This window comes from Mytilus edulis, chromosome 9 (assembly GCF_963676685.1).
Source record: "Mytilus edulis chromosome 9, xbMytEdul2.2, whole genome shotgun sequence".
In the NCBI taxonomy this organism is placed as follows: domain Eukaryota; kingdom Metazoa; phylum Mollusca; class Bivalvia; order Mytilida; family Mytilidae; genus Mytilus; species Mytilus edulis.
The window spans coordinates 20,055,707-20,080,087 of record NC_092352.1 but is presented as its reverse complement, the minus strand read 5'-3'; the positions used below and the strand labels follow the sequence as shown (position 1 = coordinate 20,080,087).

Below are 24,381 nucleotides of genomic sequence, written 5' to 3'. Positions count from 1 at the left end.
TTGAACGGCTTTTTTTACTGGGTGATAGTTTTTGTCACAATTAAGAAGGTGTAAACAGCTCCTTTTATAACTTGTTATTAGTTGTAAGCCAGTGAATCATAAATATTAAGAACGTCTGATTCATTACAAAATGGTAACCACCCTTGAAATAGTTGTCCCTGAAGGTTTTATGATGTGAAATACTGGAACGTTCATTAAATATGAATTCTTATGATTGTGATGTAATCTCAGCTCTAGGTTCTGTTTATTAATTTACTCAACATTTTTCCTTTATTTTTTTGCTTTTATTTTGATGAATGTTGTCACATATCGACAAAATAGTAATATATAGTTTTATACTTTTTTTTTGCAATAATAAAGATACATAATTCAAAATTTAACAGAAGACTTCCTATACACTGAACGATTTTAATTCGTATGAGATAGGATTTGCAAAATCAATTCTAGAAAGAAAATGCTGTGGAATTCCTATTCCTGATATGTTTAGTGTTATATGCTTTAATAGTATAATTCACTTTTTTTCATTTATATATTCTAATGTCATTTCTCTGTCTCATTATACGAAGATCAAGTCTGTGTAACAAACTTACAGAGGAAATTACAATTCTTATTAATGTCTTTTATTAGTAAAAGTAAAAAGTGTGAAATTAGTTGGATTCATTGAAAATATTCATTACCTTAACAATGTCCAATGAGTTAGTTATTACCAGACTTTTACCTCATTTATAAATATCTATTACCTAACAATGTCCAATGAGTTAGTTATTACCAGACTTTTACCTAATTTATAAATATTCATTACCTTAACAATGTCCAATGAGTCAGTTATTACCAGACCTTTACCTCATTTATAAATATCAATTACCTTAACAACGTCCAATGAGTTAGTAATTACCAGAACTTTACCTCATTTATAAATATCCATTACCTTATCAATGTCCAATGAGTTAGTTATTACCAGACTTTTACCTCATTTATAAATATCAATTACCTAAACAATGTCCAATGAGTTAGTTATTACCAGGCTTTTACCTCATTTATAAATATCCATTACCTTAACAATGTCCAATGATTCAGTTATTACCAGACTTTTACCTCATTTATAAATATCCATTACCTTATCAATATCCAATGATTCAGTTATTATCAGACTTTACCTCATTTATAAATATCCATTACCTTAACAATGTCCAATGAGTCAGTTATTACCAGACTTTTACTCATTTATAAATATCTATTACCTAACAATGTCCAATGAGTCAGTTATTACCAGACTTTTACTCATTTATAAATATCCATTACCTTAACAATGTCCAATCTCAGTCAGTTATTACCAGACTTTTACTCATTTATAAATATTCATTACCTTAACAATGTCCAATGAGTCAGTTATTATCAGACTTTTACCTCATTTATAAATATCCATTACCTTAACAATGTCCAATGAGTCAGTTATTACAAGACCTATACCTCATTTATAAATATCAATTACCTAAACAATGTCCAATGAGTTAGTTATTACCAGACTTTTACCTTATTTATAAATATTCATTACCTTAACAATGTCCAATGAGTCAGTTATTACCAGACTTTTACCTCATTTATAAATATCCATTACCTTAACAATGTCCAATGAGTCAGTTATTACCAGACCTTTACCTCATTTATAAATATCTATTACCTAACAATGTCCAATGAGTTAGTTATTACCAGACTTTTACCTTATTTATAAATATCCATTACCATAACAATGTCCAATGAGTTAGTTATTACCAGACTTTTACCTCATTTATAAATATCCATTACCTTAACAATGTCCAATGAGTTAGTTATTACCAGACTTTTACCTCATTTATAAATATCCATTACCTTAACAATGTCCAATGAGTCAGTTATTACCAGACCTTTACCTCATTTATAAATATCCATTACCTTAATGTTCAATGAGTCAGTTATTACCAGACCTATACCTCATTTATAAATATTCATTACCTTAACAATGTCCAATGAGTCAGCTATTACCAGACCTCTACCTCATTTATAAATATCTATTACCATAACAATGTCCAATGATTCAGTTATTACCAAGCATTACCAAAATATCCATTACATTATAAATGTCATATGATTCAGACATTACCTTATTATTACCAAGTCTTTACCCGATCTGACCTCTCAATATAACCAAGCCTTCTCCTTATTAACCTTCCTTTTTTTCTCCAGGAAATCAAAATCTTTTAGATATGTTTTCAACAACTCAACTGTCCAATCAAGAAAAAAATTCCATGATCAAATTTCAAAGGGGTCATAGTGACCAAGCGGTTTCAGTAGTCTAACTACTGTATCACTAGCTGGTCAACACTGAGGTTGTGAGTTTGAATACCTTACCTCACAGGTGGGCTATACTCCAATCTTGATTGATTAGGACTGTCAGTTTTCCTACAGATGGTCATGGTTCTCTCCAGCCAATCTGGCTTCTTCGACCAATAAAATCTGACCCCCATGTAATAAAGCAATACTTCTAAAAGTGACGTTAAACACCAATCAATCAGTCAATCAAAGAAGGACGTTGTTTATGGCATAGAGGCTAGAGTTCTGACATCAATTCAAAATTCCTAAATAAAAAAGCATTATCTATTGACAGGGATGATATCACAGCCTTGGGTAGCTCAAATAATTGTTAAATTTTCAGTATTTCTACACCATTTCAAACAATTTTTTTTTATGTCAATTCTCATTTATGTTTAATATCATAGATTTTTATCAGTTATTGCAACTTTTATATTAACGTTATTACCATATGTTAGTTATTTACCTAGGCTTTTCATAATATGTTGCCTTGGGAACTAATTACAATTGTTGTTTAAGTGCAGATTTATAATAGAAATGTCCATTACTCAGTCCTTATAGTTTTTGTTTTAAGTAAATTACACGAATAAGAGGCATTGGGTCACATGGCATATTATTTTTACATAAACTCAATAAAAGATCATTAACCTATTATTGGAAAAAAATAATGTTTATTTTGTTGTTCTCCTCAATTTGCTAATGTAATATTACACGGAAAGGAAGAGTTATGGCAAATCATTTAATTTAGTTGACATTTATTACTGATATAAATCAGCGGAAAAACTAGCATGAATATATACGCTTGACCGAACATAATTATTACAATTTTTTAGTTCCTTCTTCCAGAGAATACAGATTCTATCTAAAATATTGAGAAATTTTCATCTTTTGTTTAAGCGCCAGACATTAGGATACTTCACAATTACTCGACCATGCTTATTGTACATTAAAAAGACTAAGTATGGGTTAAAATTTAAAGACTAAGACCCATTAACATTTAGTTAATTGGTATAGTAGTGGTTTTACAAGAATTATTGATTGTCAGATACTTAAGAATAAGATGATTATGTTATTGCTATACTAGAAACAAATGGGTCTTTAAATACCACATTTTTTTTCTTCTAAGAGGAAGGAGAGATGGTTATATAATATCAATATATAGAAAGCCAAGCCAATCCAACTTTCGTTTAAAATGGCAACATTTTTCACATTTTGTTCTTTTCTAAAAGCATCCCATTTTAGGATAATTTCCATTTTTTAGTGGGATCTTCACTTTTTGTTCTTTTCTAAAAGCATCCCATTTTAGGATAATTTCCATTTTTAAGTATGCGGAATCTTCACTTTTTGTTCTTTTCTAAAAGCATCCCATCTTTTTGGCTAATTTCCATTTTTAAGTATGCCAATTCCCCGATCCAAAATAGATATTTCTACAATAATAATTACATGGTCATGTGATTGTGTATACTCTTAAGGAAAAGTATATTGTCTTCTATATTATCAACAATTGTCTCATTATATCTTGATGAATTACAAAGTTAGTGTACAGAAAGGGCTTCATTTGATGAAATCTGAATCATAAAATAATATTTCTGAACACTCATTTCCGTTATCATCAGTTACAGTCTGACATAAACATCCATTAAATTTGATTCTGTCATAATCTTTGAAAGATTAACAGATTGGGAAGTTATGATTGAAGATTGGAAATTCTGATTCCTTCTTGTCAATAGATTGTAACGACCATTTCATTATAATGACCGTGTTAAAGGGTTATCGGATACTTCATTGCGGGGAAAGTGACGTGATACTGGTGACTTAAGACAGAAAACAAATAATTTAACACACCCATGTTTACATTTTCTAATTAGAACAGCGCAGGCCAATTTTCAAAGCATACAAAATTTAATAAAGATTCCTCTGTATATGCCAATGTTGTAACTCCCGTAGGAAACAAGAATAATTTGAAGCGTGTTCAAATGCTGAAGAAATATTGATGTTTATCAAATTATAGGAAAAACCAAATTGACATTTTGAAAAAGAGCAGAGCTCATAAAAGTTGATGGAAGCTGATAAACGAAAATGAATTTGATATTCCATGAGAAATAATAATGAAAAAATTCAAAAAGTACCTGTTTCACTCGGGTACCAATATTGAAATATTTAACATATGTAAACATTTCCTAAATAATAAACTTGGCTGTTTCATTAATTTAAAACAATGATTTTACTGATTGCTGCATTATTATTCATAGATTACTCAAGTGTAAACATTGAAATTAAATAGTTTATGATTTATTCCTGATGGGAGTAAATGATAAGACCAGGAGAATATTACCAACATCCAAACCGAAAAGTTAATTTCTATAATCACAAAAAGTAGTAATTTAAGAGTTATATAGAATAGAATTATTCATAAAAGAAGCTCTATCACGGTGTAGCCCATGTAAAGATCGTAATTAGTTTTTCTTATCTAGTGAGTTAAAATTGATGCAAATTCATATAACCCCACCATTACTTACATCAGGAATAACTTTAGTTTTCCTCAACCAAAAGTTATGAAACTTATACACACAATTAATGCTTATTACCATAAAACACTGATCTAGTTGGAATTTTGGTGACTTCACTTTAACAGTTCTGTAGTTATGTCCCTTTATAACATAATATACAAGAGGGGGCATCATCTGTGTTCCATTGATATATTCTCCATTTAATTATGTATCAAACAGAAAAAGAATATTTGTAAAGTCTAGACATTAATTGTTAGTCCAAATAATTATGAAGTCTTGCAAGGGTATTATAATTTTTTTCTGGGAAGCCTTCCTACAACATCAAAGGAAGGCGACCCCAGAAAAAAAATAAAATAGCCATGTAAAACGACATAATTATTTGGACTAGACATTTGTATGTTTGTCTTAAAAATTTTGACAAGATGTGGTTTATTTATTGCAGTTATAAGATGGATAGGGTTAGTTTTTCTTTACTTATTTTCATGTAAAATGTCTTAGTGTTTGAGGGTTTCTTTGTATCTACTGGATATTCATCTTCTTCCAAGGTTTTGTTTTTTCATGGAAAGGAGAAAATCTATCATTTATAACAAAAAAGCATTGTATCTTAGGTTTTTTGATAAATAGCAACCTATATATCATTCTAGGGACAAAATATTTTTACTTAATAATCTATTCCAGAATTAGCTAGTATTTGTTGAATGCTATAAACCTTTAGTACATAAGTAACTGACAATCTCTTCTATATAATTTCAAGTATTTTCAGAATGAGTGCAGATTTTTGAATTTTGCAAATGACTTGTGTAAATATGGTAATAAGAAAATATGGTATGATTGTCTTTGAGACAACTATCCGCCAGATGCTAATTAATGAAGATGTTAGCAAGTTATAAAAGGCCCAAACATGCCAAAAGTAAAACAATTTTAACAAGTAAACAAATGAATTAATTTGATTAATCTACAATACAATAGATAAAATGCAAATATGGCAGACAGCAACCAATGCCAACCACTGAAGGCTCCTGAACCTGTGGTCCAGGATTGTGATAGAATGATTGTAGTCTGCAAAATTAGTTCTCAAGTTAAATTTCATTAAATTATCTGTTTTAGGTCGTGGAAACTCTGCCTTTGAAACTGCTGATCAAATATATGGTGCTACGGGTTTGATTCATATGGTTGGTAGATCCAGAGTGAGGCTATCATGGTCAACTCATTATGTTGGAGATCTAAGGTAAGTAATTCACTGAATGAAAAAATATTCAGTTCACATTAATATTTTTTAAACTAGAACAATAGAGAGTTGACCACACTTTTATAAAAACACTTTAAATAGGTTTTGGACTGGAACAGCCATTTTGAACCTATCTTAAAAGACTGAACAATGAATAAGTCACTTTTGTTCTGAGTCCTTGGGTCAAAGCCAAAACTATGCTTGAGGTCAATGAAGATCTGTTCAGTCGATTTTTAGAATGTGTTTGTGCTGTAATTTCATGCACAAAACAATGTATGCTAAACAGTCTCTGTACAGTACTAGCTTTGGCTGCCAGCAAAATGTCTGAATAGTACTGGATTAACAGCCTAAAAATACATTTGAAAATGATTTAATCTCTTTACAAGACTTGACAATGTTTTGTTCAGACATTTAAGATGGCATTGACAAATCAAAAACCGAGAGACTAGTTTTATATTTATTCATACACCAGAAGTTTGATCCATCTTCATTAGACTCATCGATAAAGTTTGAAATTTAAACAGTTGATAGGAAAATCAAATATGAAGTTTGAGAACATAAAAACTGAAAATTTATAAAAAAGTGAAAAAAGTCATTTCTGAATTAAATGCATTTACCTGCAATGCAAGGATGTTCTGTTTGTTTTTTATGTTTTCGATCTCATAGCACTTCTTTTATATTCAGTTTGCTTTAAGCTGATATGTGAACAAATGTAATCCTAATAATAAAATTCTAAAAAAAAAAATTTAATGAAAAAAGTAATCTTAGGACCAACAAGGCTTGTTTGACACTTTTGCAAACTCATATAGAGTCAATTACTGTCACTTTCAGTTCATGATATTTGTAACCTACAAAGATTGCAAGAACATCTGCATTTGATTGTAAATGATCTAATTGTTTCAAAAATAAAACGTTTATTTTAGAGTAAAACAAAAGAAAACAAATCTACAGGGACTAATTTTTGCCAATTATTTTTTCAGGGCTGTCAATAATGCCTTGTTGGACACGTACCAGCTGAAGTCCCTGGATGGATTGCTAGAAGCCAGTATCGATGAAGTTAAGTTTGTAAAGACGGGAGATAAATATGGCCTACAGTTCAAAGATGAGGACGACGGGCCTGGATTGATGATAGATAATTTTGCTCTACGAGAGCCTTATGATAAGATTATCAGATGTCTGGGATTTAAATTTGACTTTTCAGTGTTTAACAAGTAAGTTTATTGAATTGTAGAAAATTGACTTTTGAGAATGATAGATTTGACTAATTGTTAGTTTTGATGATTTTATCGCTTTTGCAATAAATTTCTTATAATTAACATCCCAGTTGACCTATTTTTGACCTAATTATGCCTTTTGGGCTATTTAACTATAAATTTGAGAGGAATTCATTTTTTTTTAATGCCCCATTTATGGGCATTATGTTTTCTGGTCTGTCCATACATTTGTTCGTTCGTTCGTCCGTCCCTCTGTTGTACCCTTCGTCCCTCAGTCTATTCCTCTTCAGTTTTTGGTCGAGGAAGTTTTTGATGAAGTTGAAGTCAAATCAACTTGAAACTTACTACACATGTTCTCTATGATATGATCTTTCTAATTTTAATGCCAAATTAGAGATTCCCCCCCATTTTCATTGTCCACTGAACAAAGAAAATAATAGTGACAGTGTGGATGGGGCATCCATGTACTATGGACACGTTCTTGTTTAAACTTTATTTTTAGTTAGTTTGAACCTGGAAAAAAATGACTATCTTGCACTGATGCTGTTTTAAAGTTTTATTGCTATGATATTGGGTGATTTTAAGATAAACATTTATCAAACAATATGCTAGCATAATAGATCCCCATAATATTAAACATTATCATAATTCAGTTATCACTTTATAAAATATTCTCATCTTGAACATGCATGAAATAGTTGCCACTGAACATTACTTACTTAGTCCACTTTGTCCCATGGGGGACATAGGGGGACCACACCACTGAACATTAAGCATCCATCAATTATTCAATTAAAATGTTAACATTTTGATTCTACTGCAAAGCTTTATAGCAGGGCATAATGTCTATTAGATTTTGAATATTCTTGATTAATGTGTTTAATCTTGTAGTTATACTACATTTAACTTTATTTGGCATTGATCTGTTTGACTGTGAATATTCTTAATTGTTGTGTTGAATCTTGTAGTGATACACAGATGTCGAGGGGATATGGGAGATCCAAAAAGTTCCCACGTATAAACCATGACTACCAGTCACCTGACAATCCTGGCATGTATTTAGCTGGTGCTGCTACACATTCATTAGACTTCAGGAAGTCTGCTGGAGGATTTATACATGGGTATAGATATACAGGTACAAAACAAATCATTAAATAGGTTACCATTAAATTTTCTTGGCCTGATGATGCCTACTCATAAAATTGAGAATGGAAATGGGGAATGTGTCAAAGGGTGCTATAAACAGTTTCGTACTAAAAACTAGGGGTATTTCCCCAGTGAGATTTACATACTGATGGAATTCCCTACTATTTATATACCACTAAATGAAAAAGTTGATTGTTTTTTATGTTCAATGTGAAAAACATATATTGAAGTTCAATTAAAATGCCACTTTTGTCAAGATTTAAAAAAAAAAAATGTTTTTGTGACTTCCTACTATATGGGAGGCAACTCCATAAACAGCTGATTTTCACCTGTTGCAAAAAGCACTTTGATTTGTCAGGTAAGATAGCTCCTTTCGGAGCAGGCGAACGTAGGCTGAAACTACATTTTCTTAAATCAGCCGGATAAGCTCTTCGAAATGCATATTATAAGAAATCTCAAATATATGCACAGGTTACTGATCCGTGTGTCCAAAGGTGGTCTGTTTTTAAGGTTTTTTAGGGGGAAAATGCCTAATTTCCAGCTGATAACTTGTACCAATTTGCATGTTTAAACAAGAGATGTTGGATTTTTTTTTATTTATTCAGAAAGTTCATAGAATTATCTTTCCATTGATGTATAGATATCTATATAACTATGAAATCTGCATGATGGGTCCACTATTACATGCCCTGTTACAGAATGACGTCACGTAAAAAACTGTTGATTGCACCCAAAGAGACAACAACCCGACCAAATAAAAAACAACAGCAGAAGGTCACCAACAGGTCTTCAATGTAGCGAGAAATTCCCGCACCCGGAGGCGTCCTTCAGCTGGCCCCTAAACATGCCTTGTTGGGATTCAATTTTTACATGATGTAGACAAGAAAACAATGTGAGAGCAGGAAAAAATCTTAATAAAAAAAAAAAAGGATTTGTGTCATAATTTTTTTGTGGGTAGGCGTATTTTTAAATAGATATGTAGGAAGGTAGGCATTTTAAACAATTGTTTTATTTTTTGCCTAATTTTGTCTTTGTGCTGAATATTTGAGACAAAGAATTAAGGTAAAAAGAATTAACAATAATTGCTTTTAAAAAGGATAGCACTTGACATTCCTTCATTGGCTAGATTGCAATCAATTTGAGATATCAGAATCAATCAATTCTATCTTTTAACAGAGTTTTGTTTAGGGAACTGAACATTCACATTGTTTCAATTTACCAATTATTGCTTTAAAAAGATTGACATTTGACAAGCCTTTATTGGCTTAATTAGAATCTATTGAGATATCAGGAATATCTTAAAACATAGATACTTTGTAACTGAACTGTTGTACCAATTATACTTAGCTTTGTCCAAATGTATTTCTAATTGGAAAATGTCAGGTTTAATCATGATTGATGAAGAGTTCTCTAATTAGAAGATAGAAAAGTCTTTTCAGTTTCCTTATAAGCATGAAACTGCAAGTCATATGGTCTTTTAGATATATTTTTTTAATTTGCAGACCATAGATATGTCTATTGTTTGCAAATCAAAAAAAAATATCACAAAAACCATTAGAGCTACCTGCTAATGTTTTTACCTCTCATTATACTTTTTTATGCAGTTGACTTATCTTGTGGGTAATATTTTGTGAAAAGAAAAATGCAGATAACAGTTTAAACAATTTCCATATGAATAAACTTAAAAGAAATATTTCCATAAAAAAGTAACCCACCATCATTAGAATGAAAATTAATGTCAATAGATAGCCCTTATCTACAAGAAAGCTTTTATATTACATAGGGCTTACTCTTGCATGGTCCATACACACCTCAATAAGATTAACGCATTAGAAGTGATGAACATATGATTAATATAAAAATAAGGAGATGCAGTATTATTGCCAATGAGACAACTATCTGACAATGTAGTAGATATAAACAATTAAGCAATTATATACTCCTTACAGCCTTAAACAATGAGAAAAATCTGTACCTATAGGTAAATACAAAAGGCATAGACATGAAAAATGTGAATTAATTCAAAAGAGAAAACTAACCGCCTAATTTAATTATGACAAAACAATTTTACGAAAATAAAAAATAAATAAATAAATAAAGACATGAACCCCAACAACCACTAATGAATTAACCTTACACTATTAAAGTTTAAATTAAATTTGTTTTTCTTGTTTCAGCACGATCTTTAAGTAGAATTTTAGATAATCGCTATCATCAAGTGCCTTGGCCATCAACGACTGTTCCACTTACACAGATGATGAACATGATGTTGAAGCGTATTAACGAAGCTTCAGGATCCTACCAGATGTTTGATGTTTTAGCAGATTTGATCATTTTGAATGAGTAAGATATATATAAAATATTAAGTCAATGAAAGAAAAGTATAAACTTTTTTGTGAGGCTGAGAAACTGGGGAAGGGCAAGGTTCTACCGAGCCCTTCCAGTTTTGCACTGAGTACAAACAAGTTTATAATTTTAATATGACATTGACCTAATATTTTTTTTATACTGCAACTTAAACAGATACATTGATAGCTTTTTAAATAGTAACACAATTGTCAAACTTGTTTTCATCCCGTGAACCCCTGATTGTTGAGAAAGTGTTCCATGATGAAATTGACATTATACAAAATATAGCTATGTTACTATATTTAGGAAATAAACACAACTAGTTGCAGTATAAATACTTATTTCTACATGTTGAACTTTTTGGTGAACATAAATGGATAATATTTTATTTAAGGAACAGCAGAGTGAATTGAAAATATTTTTTCATTTTTCATTCTCTCTACATATATACTGAGTGCCAATGAAAACGCAACACTTTTGGTTTTTCCAAAAAATCTTATAATTTTTATTTTATTTATATTAGAACTTTGTATAGTTGGTTGAAAATGACTTTTAAGACAATTTTCGTCAACTTTACGGTTGAGTGATTTTTGGAACAAATGCAAAGTAAGGGTTATTTTGAACGAACAAAAACCGAGTTCACCACTTTTCAACATACGCACTATTTTCACGATTTTGTAATTTAAAGCTTGGCTAATGTCATGAATTTTCCCGCCCTTATTGTTAGGAAACTGCAATAAACATCTGAGTAAATGCCAGGACTTTCCGACAACCAGCGACATGCAGTTTTGGGCCTGATCCAATGAAGCCTTTCACAGCATACAATTACGAGAAGACTGCCTCTACAATAACCCAAATCATCCACCAATTCAACCAAAATGGATCATTTAATGATAAGCCACATTCCGGGGTACAAAAAGCAAGAAACCCTCAGCAAGACCGATACATTTGGTCTTTCACATATCCGATATCGACTATGATGGCTGTCCAAATGTCAAAGAGTTCAATGGTGGTCACGGTAGAACCTTTGGAGCAATTCAGTTGAAAGCACCATTTGCGCAGAAATTGTTTAAGAGCACCGCAGTCTTTCCTTAGTGACATTTAAACGGCCGTCTGGTGTAAGTATCGAATTCTGTAGACCAAAAATCATTCATTATGTACAAAAAACGTCAATGGAGGTTACATAGACATTTGGCACCCGCCTTGGCTAAAATTCATGCTTTTCGCCGGATTTTGGTCCGATCGACCAAATTTTGCATCAGATCTGACATGTTTTAGACAATGAAAACCACCTCCAATATCATAAAGTCAGCTTGAGTTTGCTTTGCGGGACAAGTGGAATAACATTCCTCGGGATCACATTAAACGTCCGGGATGATCAATTCCACGGCGCTGTCGAGATTGCGCTGCACCACGGGGTTGTAACATTTTTTGTTAGGACTGTTAGTTGATGATTCGACATTGGATGTTTCGTTTACCTATTGCGCCCGAAAGATGATAAATTAAACATTTTTGTTTGATATCGATCTATTGTTAAAATAGTTAATTTTCAAGAACAATTTATTTTGAGAGATTATCATTTCTTATATAAATTTTATTTTTGAAAAACCAAGTGTTGCGTTTTCATTGGCACTCAGTATATATACAACAGCATGACACAATTCACAAAAAAAAAAGGTTACATAGCATTTTTAGCAGATAGGGAGCATTGAGCCAAGACTACAGAAAAATGTTTAAACAAAATTAAGAATAGAGAAAATTAGACTGGGGATCTAAGAAATAAAAAATATAGAATAAGGGGTTAAATAAAATAAAGAGCTTTTTTTTTTTGTGGTTTAATTTGAGTTTTTTTTTATTGCCAGAACTCTCTACCTTTAAAATAAAAATAAGATATATCTTACATTAATATTTTTTCTCTTTTATAGTGATAACACCACCTTTACTTATCTAGAAGAAGTTCCTGTCAACTTGATAGATAAATTAGAACAACACACAGGACATAATGCAAACAGATTGATAGTCCTTATTATGCAATATGGCCGAGATTTCTCTGGTCCAGGAAATGATGTCTTCCGAATTAACCGAGCCACTGGAGAACCTGCCGATGCTCACAATTCTAACTTCTTACATCCAGTATTTTATTATTATGAAAAACTTCCTACAGGTTTGTTTCAGTTTGTGAACTTAAAAAATCTAACTTGTGACTCGGTATTTTATTATTATGAGAGACACTCTAGAGATTTGGATCAGTTTAAGTCTTACTATAATGAGAATAAAGTTTTCTTTGAGATCTAGATAAATTAAGATTAATCTTAAGCCAACCTCACTAACTTAGATTGATTGATGTGATCAATGTCCCTATTGTAATCATTCCATGAATAAAACATCAATGTTGATTATTGGGGTTTTGTTTCTTGATCCCTTGAAATCTGGGGTGATGATAGATATATTTTGTAGACATTGAGCCTCACTGATCATTCAAATGCAAACCTTGAAAAGTAGCACTTTTATCTGTAGATTTTACAGAAAGCCAATCCATTCAAAAAATTTTATTTTTTTTATTTTTATACTTTCAGTAAAACTTAGGTCTGTATGAGGAGTAGCTATTGTGTAACCATACACATCATAAATTCTTTTAAATAAAACCAAACATGCCAAAATACTCTCATCAGTTTTGCTTGTTGTTATTCATTTACTTGAAGCACTTCCCCATTTGTAGTATATTTTTAAAGAGAATATTTTTTTTTACAGAAGAAGAAATGAAGCGTAAAACCGAAACTTTGCCAAGACCTAATAAGATACATCATATTGTTGAAGATTTTTTGACACAATGGGATGGTCCTGTCAGTCATATTTTACCGCTAAGAAGATTTCTAGAAGACGCAACTAATATAAACTTACGACACTCGTTTGCTGAGGAATGTATGAAGAAAAGATTACTATTTCAAACAGTTCCCATTTCTTGTCAACAGGATTTTATGGAAGGTCAAGGGTTGAAAGGAACGCCTGACTTGATTAACCTTTCGAAAACTGCTAAGGATATGTAAAAACAAAATCCTATTGATCTTCTAAATACACAGCTCAAAGTTTGTAATATTTTTGCTTGAAACTTAGTTCTAGTATAATAAGAACACCAAATTAAAAATAGTTTTATTTTTCAATGTTTAAAATTTCCTTTGACAGAACAGTCAGCTTTTGAATATAAATATTTTTGTAAATATTATAGAAAAATGAGGAGAAAGCTTAATTTTGTATGAATTGCATTGATTATAAAATTATTGCAAAAGGTAAGTCAACTAAAAAAAAACAAAAAAAACATAAAACTGTATTAGAGGGCTCACGTGTATTACAAATAATTTTTTTTCAATTTAGGATTTCGCTATATTTTTTTTTATAAATGAACTTTATCATATATTTAATAGAAAAATTAAATAAAAAAGGGACAAGTGAGCTCTTCCCATCACTTTGCGTCCGGCGTCCGTCGTCTTCCTGCGTCGTTAACTTTTACAAAAATCTTCTTCTCTGAAACTACTGGGCCAAATTAAACCAAACTTGGCCACAATCATCATTGGGGTATCTAGTTTAAAAAATGTGTCCAGTGACCCGGGCAACCAACCAAGATGGCGGCCACGACTAAAAATAGAACATAGGGGTAAAATGCAGTTTTTGGCTTATAACTCAAAAACCCAAGCATATAGAGCAAATCTGACATTGGGTAAAATTGTTTATCAGGTCAAAATCTATCTGCCCTGAAATTTTCAGGTGAATCGGACAACTCGTTTTTGGGTTGCTGCCCCTAAATTGGTAATTTTAAGGAAATTTTACTGTTTTGGGTTATTATCTTGAATATTATTATAGATCGAGATAAACTTTAAACAGCAATAATGTACAGCAAAGTAAGATTTACAAATAAGTCAACATGACTGAAATGGTCAATTGACCCCCTAAGGAGTTATTGTCCTTTATAGTCAATTTTTATAAAATTTTTATAAAATTTGTAAATTTTTACTAACATTTTCCACTGAAACTACTGGGCCAAGTTCATTATAGATAGAGGTAAAGTAAGACGTACAAACACATCACCATCACCAAAACACAATTTTGTCATGAATCCATCTGCTTCCTTTGTTTAATATTCACATAGACCAAGGTGAGCGGCTCTTTAGAGCCTGTAGTTTTATGAAATTTGTGTACCCTCCTTAAATGATTTTTTTTACAAAATTACAATATCTACTAGAATCAATAAGTTTTAATAATTTTTTCTCATTTTTTGCACAAATTGAGCTGTGTATCTAAAGATAACACTATTTTAGGAATGTCAGACAAAAATCCATGCATGTGCTATTAAACTGTTCTTTGGCAGAAAGTTTTGAAAAGTATGTGAATATTCTAAAATTTGTTCCATACGAAGAAAATCCTAAATTAGGTGATGTAAAATGACAAGTTGGCCTACTTGACTTTTTCTTATTGTCACAAAGTTTGGATTTTTGTTTGACATGGCTTGTTTTTTTTCAAAAGTTTATTTTTAAAGATATTTATTTTTATAAAGCTAAGTATTTTCTCCACAAAGCCAAATTATATTGTCTCATATTTTTTCTTTAACTAGTTGTATTCTTTATATTAATAAACATGTGCAAAAAGAACTATAAGATTTGAAGAAACTAATATATTTTACATTGCTGAAAAATTGAACATATCAATCATCCATGTGAATGACAAATGTAAGCATTGTTTTAGACATATTTAAATGAATTTAAACAAACTTTGAATTGTAATAATTTGAATATTATTGTCCAATGCCATTTAGAAATGATATGTGACTTTTATTGGAAAGATTTAAAAAAAGTTATACTCTCTCAGATAGTGTATGTTTAACACTTGGTCTATTTGTGATAAAAAAAAAAATCAAATTTAATAATCCATTGCTGACTATAAAGTGAGTCATATTTGTTATATTGTTTGATAATTGAAAACAATTATATTGTTAAATCTTTGCAATGCACAGAAACCACAAATCAAAAGTTTATGTAATTTTTGTAGAGTGGATGGTGTTTGAAAATTTGCTATTTATAATCAATCTATGCAATGGAAATGTATGAGAATAGTTGAGTGTAGCCAACATTATCTAATTATATGTCCATGTTTCTGTCTCTATTGACACATTTCATAGAAGATTATATGTTATGACTGTATTTATTTTTGCTTTTTACTTTGAGAACTGAATAAAAGGTGTATTTGATTGTAGAAATATACCACTTGTTCACTTTACTCATGGATATCAGGCTTATAGTTATTTTATTTATCAGATTCAAAAATTTGCATTATTTTTATGAGACTGGTCATTGTAAAACTTATAATTTCTTTTAATTTTAACTCAATTGACACAAATAATGTGACAATCATAGATATTGTACCACCATGAAATACCTGTCCTTTACAAAGTGCAACTGAAATTATAATTCTCCCACCAAACAGTGATTTATAATAAAGTAAAAAGATGTATATTTTCATTCATCTATCACCAGATTTGATTTCATGGGTGCTAGTTGTCATGGTTTAGGAGACCATCTTTATTTTGTGGGTTTTTAAAATTTTTATTATGAATAAATCAACATGTATTTTGTAGTGTTAACTAAATGATTTAGTATTGTTATAGCTTAATCTTAAATCTGTAGGTTGCCTGCCAATGAACATGTAAAATGGATACATCATTTTTAAACTACTAAAATCAATTCAATAGCAACACAGAAAATTGGGTTAATTGGAACAATATCCTGACATTTTAAAGTAAAGGGAAGTAATTCTGTAAATAGCAGTTCGTCAGATTGAAACTAAACTTGTAACTTATGATTAATTAAACCACATTTAATTAGCTAGCTTACCAGTAATATTTGACCTTGTATACCAGTTCCACTCCAGGAAATCAATTGACTGTTAAAATAGGCATGCAGATGGCACACATTTAAGATTCAGTATTAACCTGAGTCAAGCCTGTGTTATGATTTGATTGAGGGAAAATTTGTTATTTTCTTTTGTTTGTAAATAGATGTATGTTATTTCATTTGTATTGTGATATGTTTTGTTTACATAGTCTATTTGTTATACAGTTTTGATCAGTTCTACAGCAGCAGAATTCTAGTGGTGAATTTTTTTTTTCTTTTCTTTAATGCCTATCGGAATTATATTTTTGTATTATGTATTGTGCTATTTATAGTGCCATATATTGGTCTATTAGTCCAAAATGAATCTTAAAAGTTTTGAATACAAGACTTGTGCACATAGTGTGATATTTTGGTTTAATTTTAAAATACCACTGATATCTCACAGTCACCATAAAGTAAACATACTATTTATAATATAATTAACTGTAAATTATACAGCTTATGTCAGATAGTTTTAAATGGCTGAAGTAAAAAAAATAGATATATAAATTGTTGAGGAGATATTTCAGTCAGCAAGAACTGCATCTATTATCACATACAATCTTATGAGTACAGCTATTTTCCTAATGTATGTAGGGTAAGAATTTGGTTAGCTTGCTTGCTTTGTTTGTATATTGACAATTGTAATTGGAATAATTTTCAATCAAATTTAAATATAATATATATGGGTTTAATAATGCCTGTCTATATTGTTTGCAAATGTCAATCTTGATTACAATGCTTGAGCTAACATTTATACAAACAAAACAAGCCAGTCAAAGTTTTACTATACAAGCATTCAGAAATTAGCTGTAAAACTGATTGCAAGTTATACTGATAGTTCATGGCTTACGAATGTTTTTACTCATAAGTTGTCTTGTGAAAAGTCACAGGTGGATAAAATTGTTATGGTAAGTTTATATGTCAAAACATTGAAGACCTTTTTACATAATATGTAATATCTTTTTTATCAGAAAGAATTTCTTTTTTACATTGTTATAGCTGGCAAAGGTTACCATAGAATAAAAAGATTTTGTGTAAATAGATTGAAGGTTACTAAAAAATGAAGGGTAAATGCGCACCCACCTATGTTGAAGAAATAAAAGTAGTTGCCATTTTTTATATGATTTCACTGAAAACAAACCTTATACTATTGTTATATCTTTCATTTTAGTAGGTTGATAATCTCCGCTGATTTGTTTGGTCTTACTTGTTTGCTCACATTTTCAATTGTAAACTTTGTTAAGTGTTTGGTTGAGATTGCTAATTAAGTCAAAATACACATCCACCGACTTATTTCATTGGTTTAATTAAGTAATTACATGTAATGTACAAAAGAGACAACTAGACTATAGGTTTATATTTAAAATATGACTGCTCTAAGGTTTAATAAGTTATCTTTGTTTATTTTTTCATATTTGATGAATTTGATCTTTTTACAAATAAGAAAGCATTGTTACAACAGAAAATGTTTAGATTGAATATACCAATACATGTGATAACAATGTTTTCTTGTATTTTATATTTAAGGTATTAAATCAGAGGGGGATTTAGGGGTGGGGCCCAGGTGGCCTGGGCCTCCCCTTTTCTGGAATAAATTTGGTTGGTTATATAGGGAATCACTGAAGCATGACAGGAGCAGGCTCCCTCTTAGGCACTCGGTGGGCCACCACTTACGAAAATTTCTGGATCCGCCACTGTAAATCAATAATAGATTTTCCTAAAATTATTGTACTTGGAACAGAATTTGTAAGGTGAACTGTCAATACTGATCTTTACACTTTTGTATGGCAAATTATTTTACAAATCCTGGTCAAGAACTGGACCTATGAGAGATCCAAAATGCTTATTATTGAAGCAAAAGATTTGATTTACATTGCAATTATCAAGTTTTATGTACAAACAAGGGAACTAACTTTGTTCTCAATTGATAAGTTTTATGTGCAAAAAAGGGAACTAACTTTGAACTATTATTTGATTGTAAGATTTATGAATTTATGAGGTAAGATCAGATAAGAGCTGTATACATTTAGGGGATTTACATGTAAAGTAAATTTCAAAGTGACAAACAGTTTGATAGATATGAGTTATGGCACCCCTAAAATAAACCCCCAAAAAACATGCAAGAAAATAAAAACTAAAGCTTCAAGAAACAAGTCTGATAAAAAGGGAGATAATTTTTTTTAGACCTTAAACATGACTAAAAAGTGGGAATTTCTAAACTAAACTATTAAAATTTAGTATACAACACTTTGTCTACAGCAGGTTATACACTAATGGTTCATTTAGATTTTCATTACAGAAAGTAAAGATTGGTGTTGTCAGTTCGGAATTCAGTTCTTCTCCTCAAACCTTGGTCAGTTCTGAATTCAGTTCTACTCCTCAAACCTTGGTCAGTTCTGAATTCAGTTCTACTCCTCAAACCTTGAAAATGAAAAGTTCCTCACTTTGCATACATACAATATTTTTTTTTTTTTATAAAACTTGCATTTGAGATACTTTTACTACACTTGATATTTTTCATGCTAGGCATACAAGTTTATTTGTGATAGAAGAAAGTTTCCAAAGATGTTCCGAGGTTAAAACTCAAAAGCTTTAAAAGTAACAGAGATTATATGCATGCATTTTTTTCCATTTATAATTTGTAGATTTTAAATGAGTTATTTACCATTATAATTATGTAAAATTTTATTTGAAATCCGACGCCTGTTTGATTGATTTTAGATAGGGTGTTTATATATCTATATTATACATACTGTTATTTAATGAGACCTGTATGCCAGAGATGCCTGCAGCTTTATCAAGTGATAATAAACTTGTTGAATTGTTAATGTTTTTGTTTTTATTTACTAAGTATTCTAAGCAATCTAATTTGTCCTTTATGTCTCTGATTTTTGTTGAGCCTGCGACTTTTGTCACAGAAAGCTTTACATAGGGATAGTGATCCGGCAGCGTTAGCTTACTTCTTAAAAGCTTTATATTTTAGAAGGTGGAAGACCTGGATGCTTCATACTTTGTATATGGATGCCTCATGTTACAAAGTTTCTGTCAGTCACATGTCCAATGTCCTTGACCTCATTTTCATGGTTAAATGACTACTTGAAAAAAGATTTTTTGTAAGGTTAAATTCTCTTTTATTATAAGTAGGGATGTCAACTCCGTGAAGATTTACTAATTGATTACTTGTTGGATTTACCGAGCGATACTCAAGTACTCGATCGGTAAAAAAAAATAAAAATGGGAACACAAAGTTATACCCATGTTAAGAATTATGGGTTGGTGGTTTATGATCGTAAAATCCTCAACATTTTTATCTAGGATTAGTCCAAGAAATTTTATACCATTATCAATAGCTCATTTACTACATGTACTAATAAACTCATCAAAGATACCAGGATTAAATTTTGTCTTTACAATTTTACGCCAGATGCACGTTTTGTCTACAAAAGACTCATCAGTATAAACTCTTGAATCCAAAAAAGTTAAAAAAAAAAAAAAAAAATAGGCCAAATATAGTTCAAAGTAAACTGGTAATATTCTAATCAAGTAATTAATAAATATCTATAGAAAAATAATTACTCAAACAACAGTATATGGGAACCGTAAAAAACCACATTGAATGATCAACAAAGGGGTCATGATTAGAACTAACTGATGCCATTAACCATTTTCTGAAACGTTTCGATTTCTTAAATTTGATAGGTAATTAAAACAGTTCTGCTAAATACAATATATGCTCTAATGGAACAGAGGTGGGGAAGTGAATAAGATAAGTTGAAAGTGTAAGCCTGGGAAAATGCACTTGTTCATATATCCTACATGTACCTCTGTTTGAAGGAATTTTAAATTGCAGGTAAACACACCCATTCAAATCTTCATTTTAATTTTATTTATTTCAAAAAAGTTTGTTTAAACTAAAGAAAGCATTAACATACTTACAGGACACTGATCAGTTGAGTATCATTTTGGTAATCGATACTCGGTACTACCAAGCGGTAAGTACTTGTTAACATCCCTAATTATAAGTAATAGTAAATAATACCTTGCAAGGTCCTCATGCCCGTCAGACAGTTTTCACTTGACCTCAACCTCATTTCATGGATCAGTGAACAATGTTAAGTTCTGGTGGTCAAGTCCATATCTCAGATACTATAAGCAATAGGTCTAGTATATTTGGTGTATGGAAGGACTGTAAGGTGTACATGTCCAACTAGCAGGTGTCATCTGACCTTGACCTCATTTTCATGGTCCAGTGGTTATAGTTTAGTTTTTGAGTTTTGGTCTTTTTTTTTCTAATACTTTATGCAATAGGTCAACTATATTTATATGTATGTCAGTCATGCAGGTTTTATTTGACCTTTACCTCATTTTCACGGTTCATTGCTCAGTGTTAAAAGTTTTTGTGTTTTGGTCTGTTTTTCTACAGCTATAAGCAATAGGTCAACTATATTTGTTGTATGGAAGAATTGTTAGCTGTACATGCCTGCCTGGCCTGGTTCATCTGACCTTGACCTCATTTTCATGGTTCATTGGTCAATGTTTAGTTTTCTTGGTTAATGTTAAGGTTATGCGACAGTTGTAATAAAGCTTTATATTTAGGACTATCAACATAATATCAATGATTAGTAAAGACGACAAGCCATTTCAGTGTGTGCACTCTTGTTGTATAGGGTTTTACTATCCTTTCTTTACTGCATCAGAGTGGTGTAGTGGTATTATGTTCACCTCAAGTTTAAGAGATCACCAGTTTAAACCCTGGATGGGTCTAACCAAAGACTTTAAAAATTGTATTTGCAGCTTTGTTGCTGCAATAAGGAGCAAGAACAAAGCCTGGTCGACTCCATGTTAGAATAATGTGTTCGTTTAATAGGGTGACATTTCTTCTTGAGGACTGTTACCTTTTGAGCTAGCACATTAAAAATCAAGCTGTGTGTATGTCTAGTAGAAAGCAGCATTAATATTCAAATTGTTTTATCATGTTCTGGTCTGGAATATGCATTTAATTTATGGCTGGATGTTAAACAGTCATCCGTCTTCTTTTTGGTATTCTTTCCTCTCTGTAATTTGTTTTGCAAGTTGCCATTCTGAATTTTTTTTTATGCCCCGCCGTAACAGAGGGGGCATTAAGTTTTACCCTTGTATGTCTGTATGTCCGTACGTACGTATGTCTTGAAATTGGTTACGTTCTCTAAATTGAGTTTGCCTTAACAAAATGTTATGAAACTTATACACAATGTTTATTTAAAGCTTGTGATTATAGTGTTAATCAAAAATCTATAATGGCTGCCATCATGAAGTGATTGTTTTAACACTGAAAGCCCAGGATATTTATTAAAAGGGCTTCTTCTTAGAACCTGCATCACTGACAGTCATGCCTTATATACTTAGAAGTAAGAGCTTGCTGAAATTTGTTGAATCTGATTTACCTTGTGATATGTTTTCAGATTTAATGATTTTCAACTTCCTGTTTACGGAATTGTTATAGTTGTGATATGATTAATGAGCAGTAGCCCACAGTTTTACTTGCTTTCTTCGTTGTATTCTATTTCACAAACAGGTATAAAAAAAAGTAAAATCACAAAAATACTGAACTTAGAGGAAGATCAATTGGGAAAGTCCATAATCACATGGCAAAATCAAATAACAAAACGCATCAAAAACGAATGGACAAAAACTGTCATATTCCTGACTTGGTACAGGCATTTTCAAATGTAGAAAATGGTGGATTAAACCTGGTTCTATAGCGCTAACCCTCTCACTTTAATGACAGTCTCATCAATTTCCGATATTTTTACATTGATGCGTTAAATAAACAGACGCAATAAATATGTTTTCTTTCAAGTTAAATCTGCCAACTGCTCATTCAAATAAGCAGTTCATCTGTGCTTGTCTTTTATTGTTTGTCACTTCATCAAAATAGAGGATTCTTGGAGATTGGTACGGTACTGCTTGACATTATTACTTTTAAACACTGCTTGTCTGACACAATGTCCACGACACAATGTCCACCACAGGATATTTTTTTGTTAAAGTTTATTAAATAAATAACAACTAAGACCTTCAAATTCAATACAATTTTATTTATCATGCATTATGCAGAAAAATGAAACATCCTCTCTTAACCCTTTAACCCCCAATCCCGCCTGTAGGCGTGATGGTTACAACCATTCTTTGATGCATGATTTTTTTTTATTAGTTGTTAGTGGCTTTGAACTAGCTGTCAGATAACTGGGAGTACTCTCAGATCTGTTCATTGCGTCTTTTTGTGTCGGGATGTATAAGTACCCGGCCATGTCCACTTGTATTTTTGTCCATCTGATGAGTTAAGCCTTTTTCAACTGATTTTTATAGCTCGTTCTTATATTGTACTGTTATACCACTGTCCCAGGTTAGGGGGAGGGTTGGGATCCCGCTAACATGTTTAACCCCGCCACATTATTTGTGTATGTGCCTGTCCCAAGTCAGGAGGCTGTAATTCAGTGGTTGTCGTTTGTTTATGTGTTACATATTTGTTTTTCGTTCATATTTTTACATAAATAAGGCCGTTAGTTTTCTCGTTTGAATTGTTTTACATTGTCTTATCGGGGCCTATTATAGCTGACTATGCGGTATGGGCTTTACTCATTGTTAATGTCTGTGTCATTTTGGTCTTTTGTGGATAGTTGTCTCATTGGCAATCATACCACATCTTCTTTTTTATATTTGATGGCCTGTATGACCCTCCAAACTTTTTTTTAACTGCCCCACCTGACCTGTCAGGATAGCAGGGACTTCAACCAAGCAGTTCATGAACTCTTCTCGGATGTCTGTTTATGAAAATATGGCACTTTGAAAGCCGTTTAAGAGTTCAAAATCGGAAAAACGTGAGAAGTAGCCAAAATCAAGTGGGGGTGGGCATCTTTTAATGGCCACTGTGTAACTAGTAGTCATTGTAGGTATGAACTATTATCGTCAATACATGCATAGGTGATATAGGAACACAAAGAGGTATTTTATACCTATTCCTGTCAGAACAGTAGATGTCTCCTCAAAACACTGACAAGTCTCATATACCATACCACATAGAACAGTAGATATTTCTAAAGAACACTGACAAGTCTCATATACCATACCACATAGAACAGTAGATATTTCTAAAGAACACTGACAAGTCTCATATACCATACCACATAGAAACAGTAGTAGTCTCCTAATAAAACCTAACAAGTCTCATATACCATACCACAAAGAACAGTAGATGTGTCCTATAGACAATAACTAGTCTCATATACCATACCACATTGAACAGAGGATGTCTCCTTATAGACAATTACTAGTCTCATGCATCATACCACATTTATCTATACTAATATAGATACTAAGAGTAGAAAAGGAAATGTTCTACTTGAATGGAACATTTATCCTGCCATACTGGATACTTGATATTTTATGCAAAACTGTATAATAACTATTCTAATTTTATTAACAAACTAATATACTAAGACACCATTGTATACACAGTATACTAATATCATATTCACAATCAATTCTAAATCTATTACATGTATACTGAAAACATATGAAAATAATAATAAATGTATCATTTGGCTTTCTAGGGGGCTACTCATTAAAACTTACAAAAATACTAATTAAAATAACCAAATCGAAAAACACTACCTAAATTA

General features: G+C 31.2%; 1 protein-coding gene across 6 annotated transcripts in view; it reads left to right on the top strand.

Annotated features, from left to right (window-relative positions):
- LOC139489617 (FAD-dependent oxidoreductase domain-containing protein 2-like) overlaps nt 1–15,439 on the top strand; it is a 56,982-nt gene extending 41,543 nt beyond the window's left edge. For all 6 annotated transcript variants that reach the window (XM_071276216.1, XM_071276217.1, XM_071276218.1 and 3 more), the window contains 6 exons: nt 5,967–6,087; nt 7,068–7,298; nt 8,270–8,436; nt 10,625–10,790; nt 12,722–12,960; nt 13,548–15,439. In XM_071276216.1, coding sequence (XP_071132317.1) covers nt 5,967–6,087; nt 7,068–7,298; nt 8,270–8,436; nt 10,625–10,790; nt 12,722–12,960; nt 13,548–13,843 — 1,220 coding nt within the window. In that variant the 3' untranslated portion in view covers nt 13,844–15,439. The remainder of the gene's footprint in view (nt 1–5,966; nt 6,088–7,067; nt 7,299–8,269; nt 8,437–10,624; nt 10,791–12,721; nt 12,961–13,547) is intronic.
- The last annotated feature ends 8,942 nt before the right edge of the window (nt 15,440–24,381 follow it).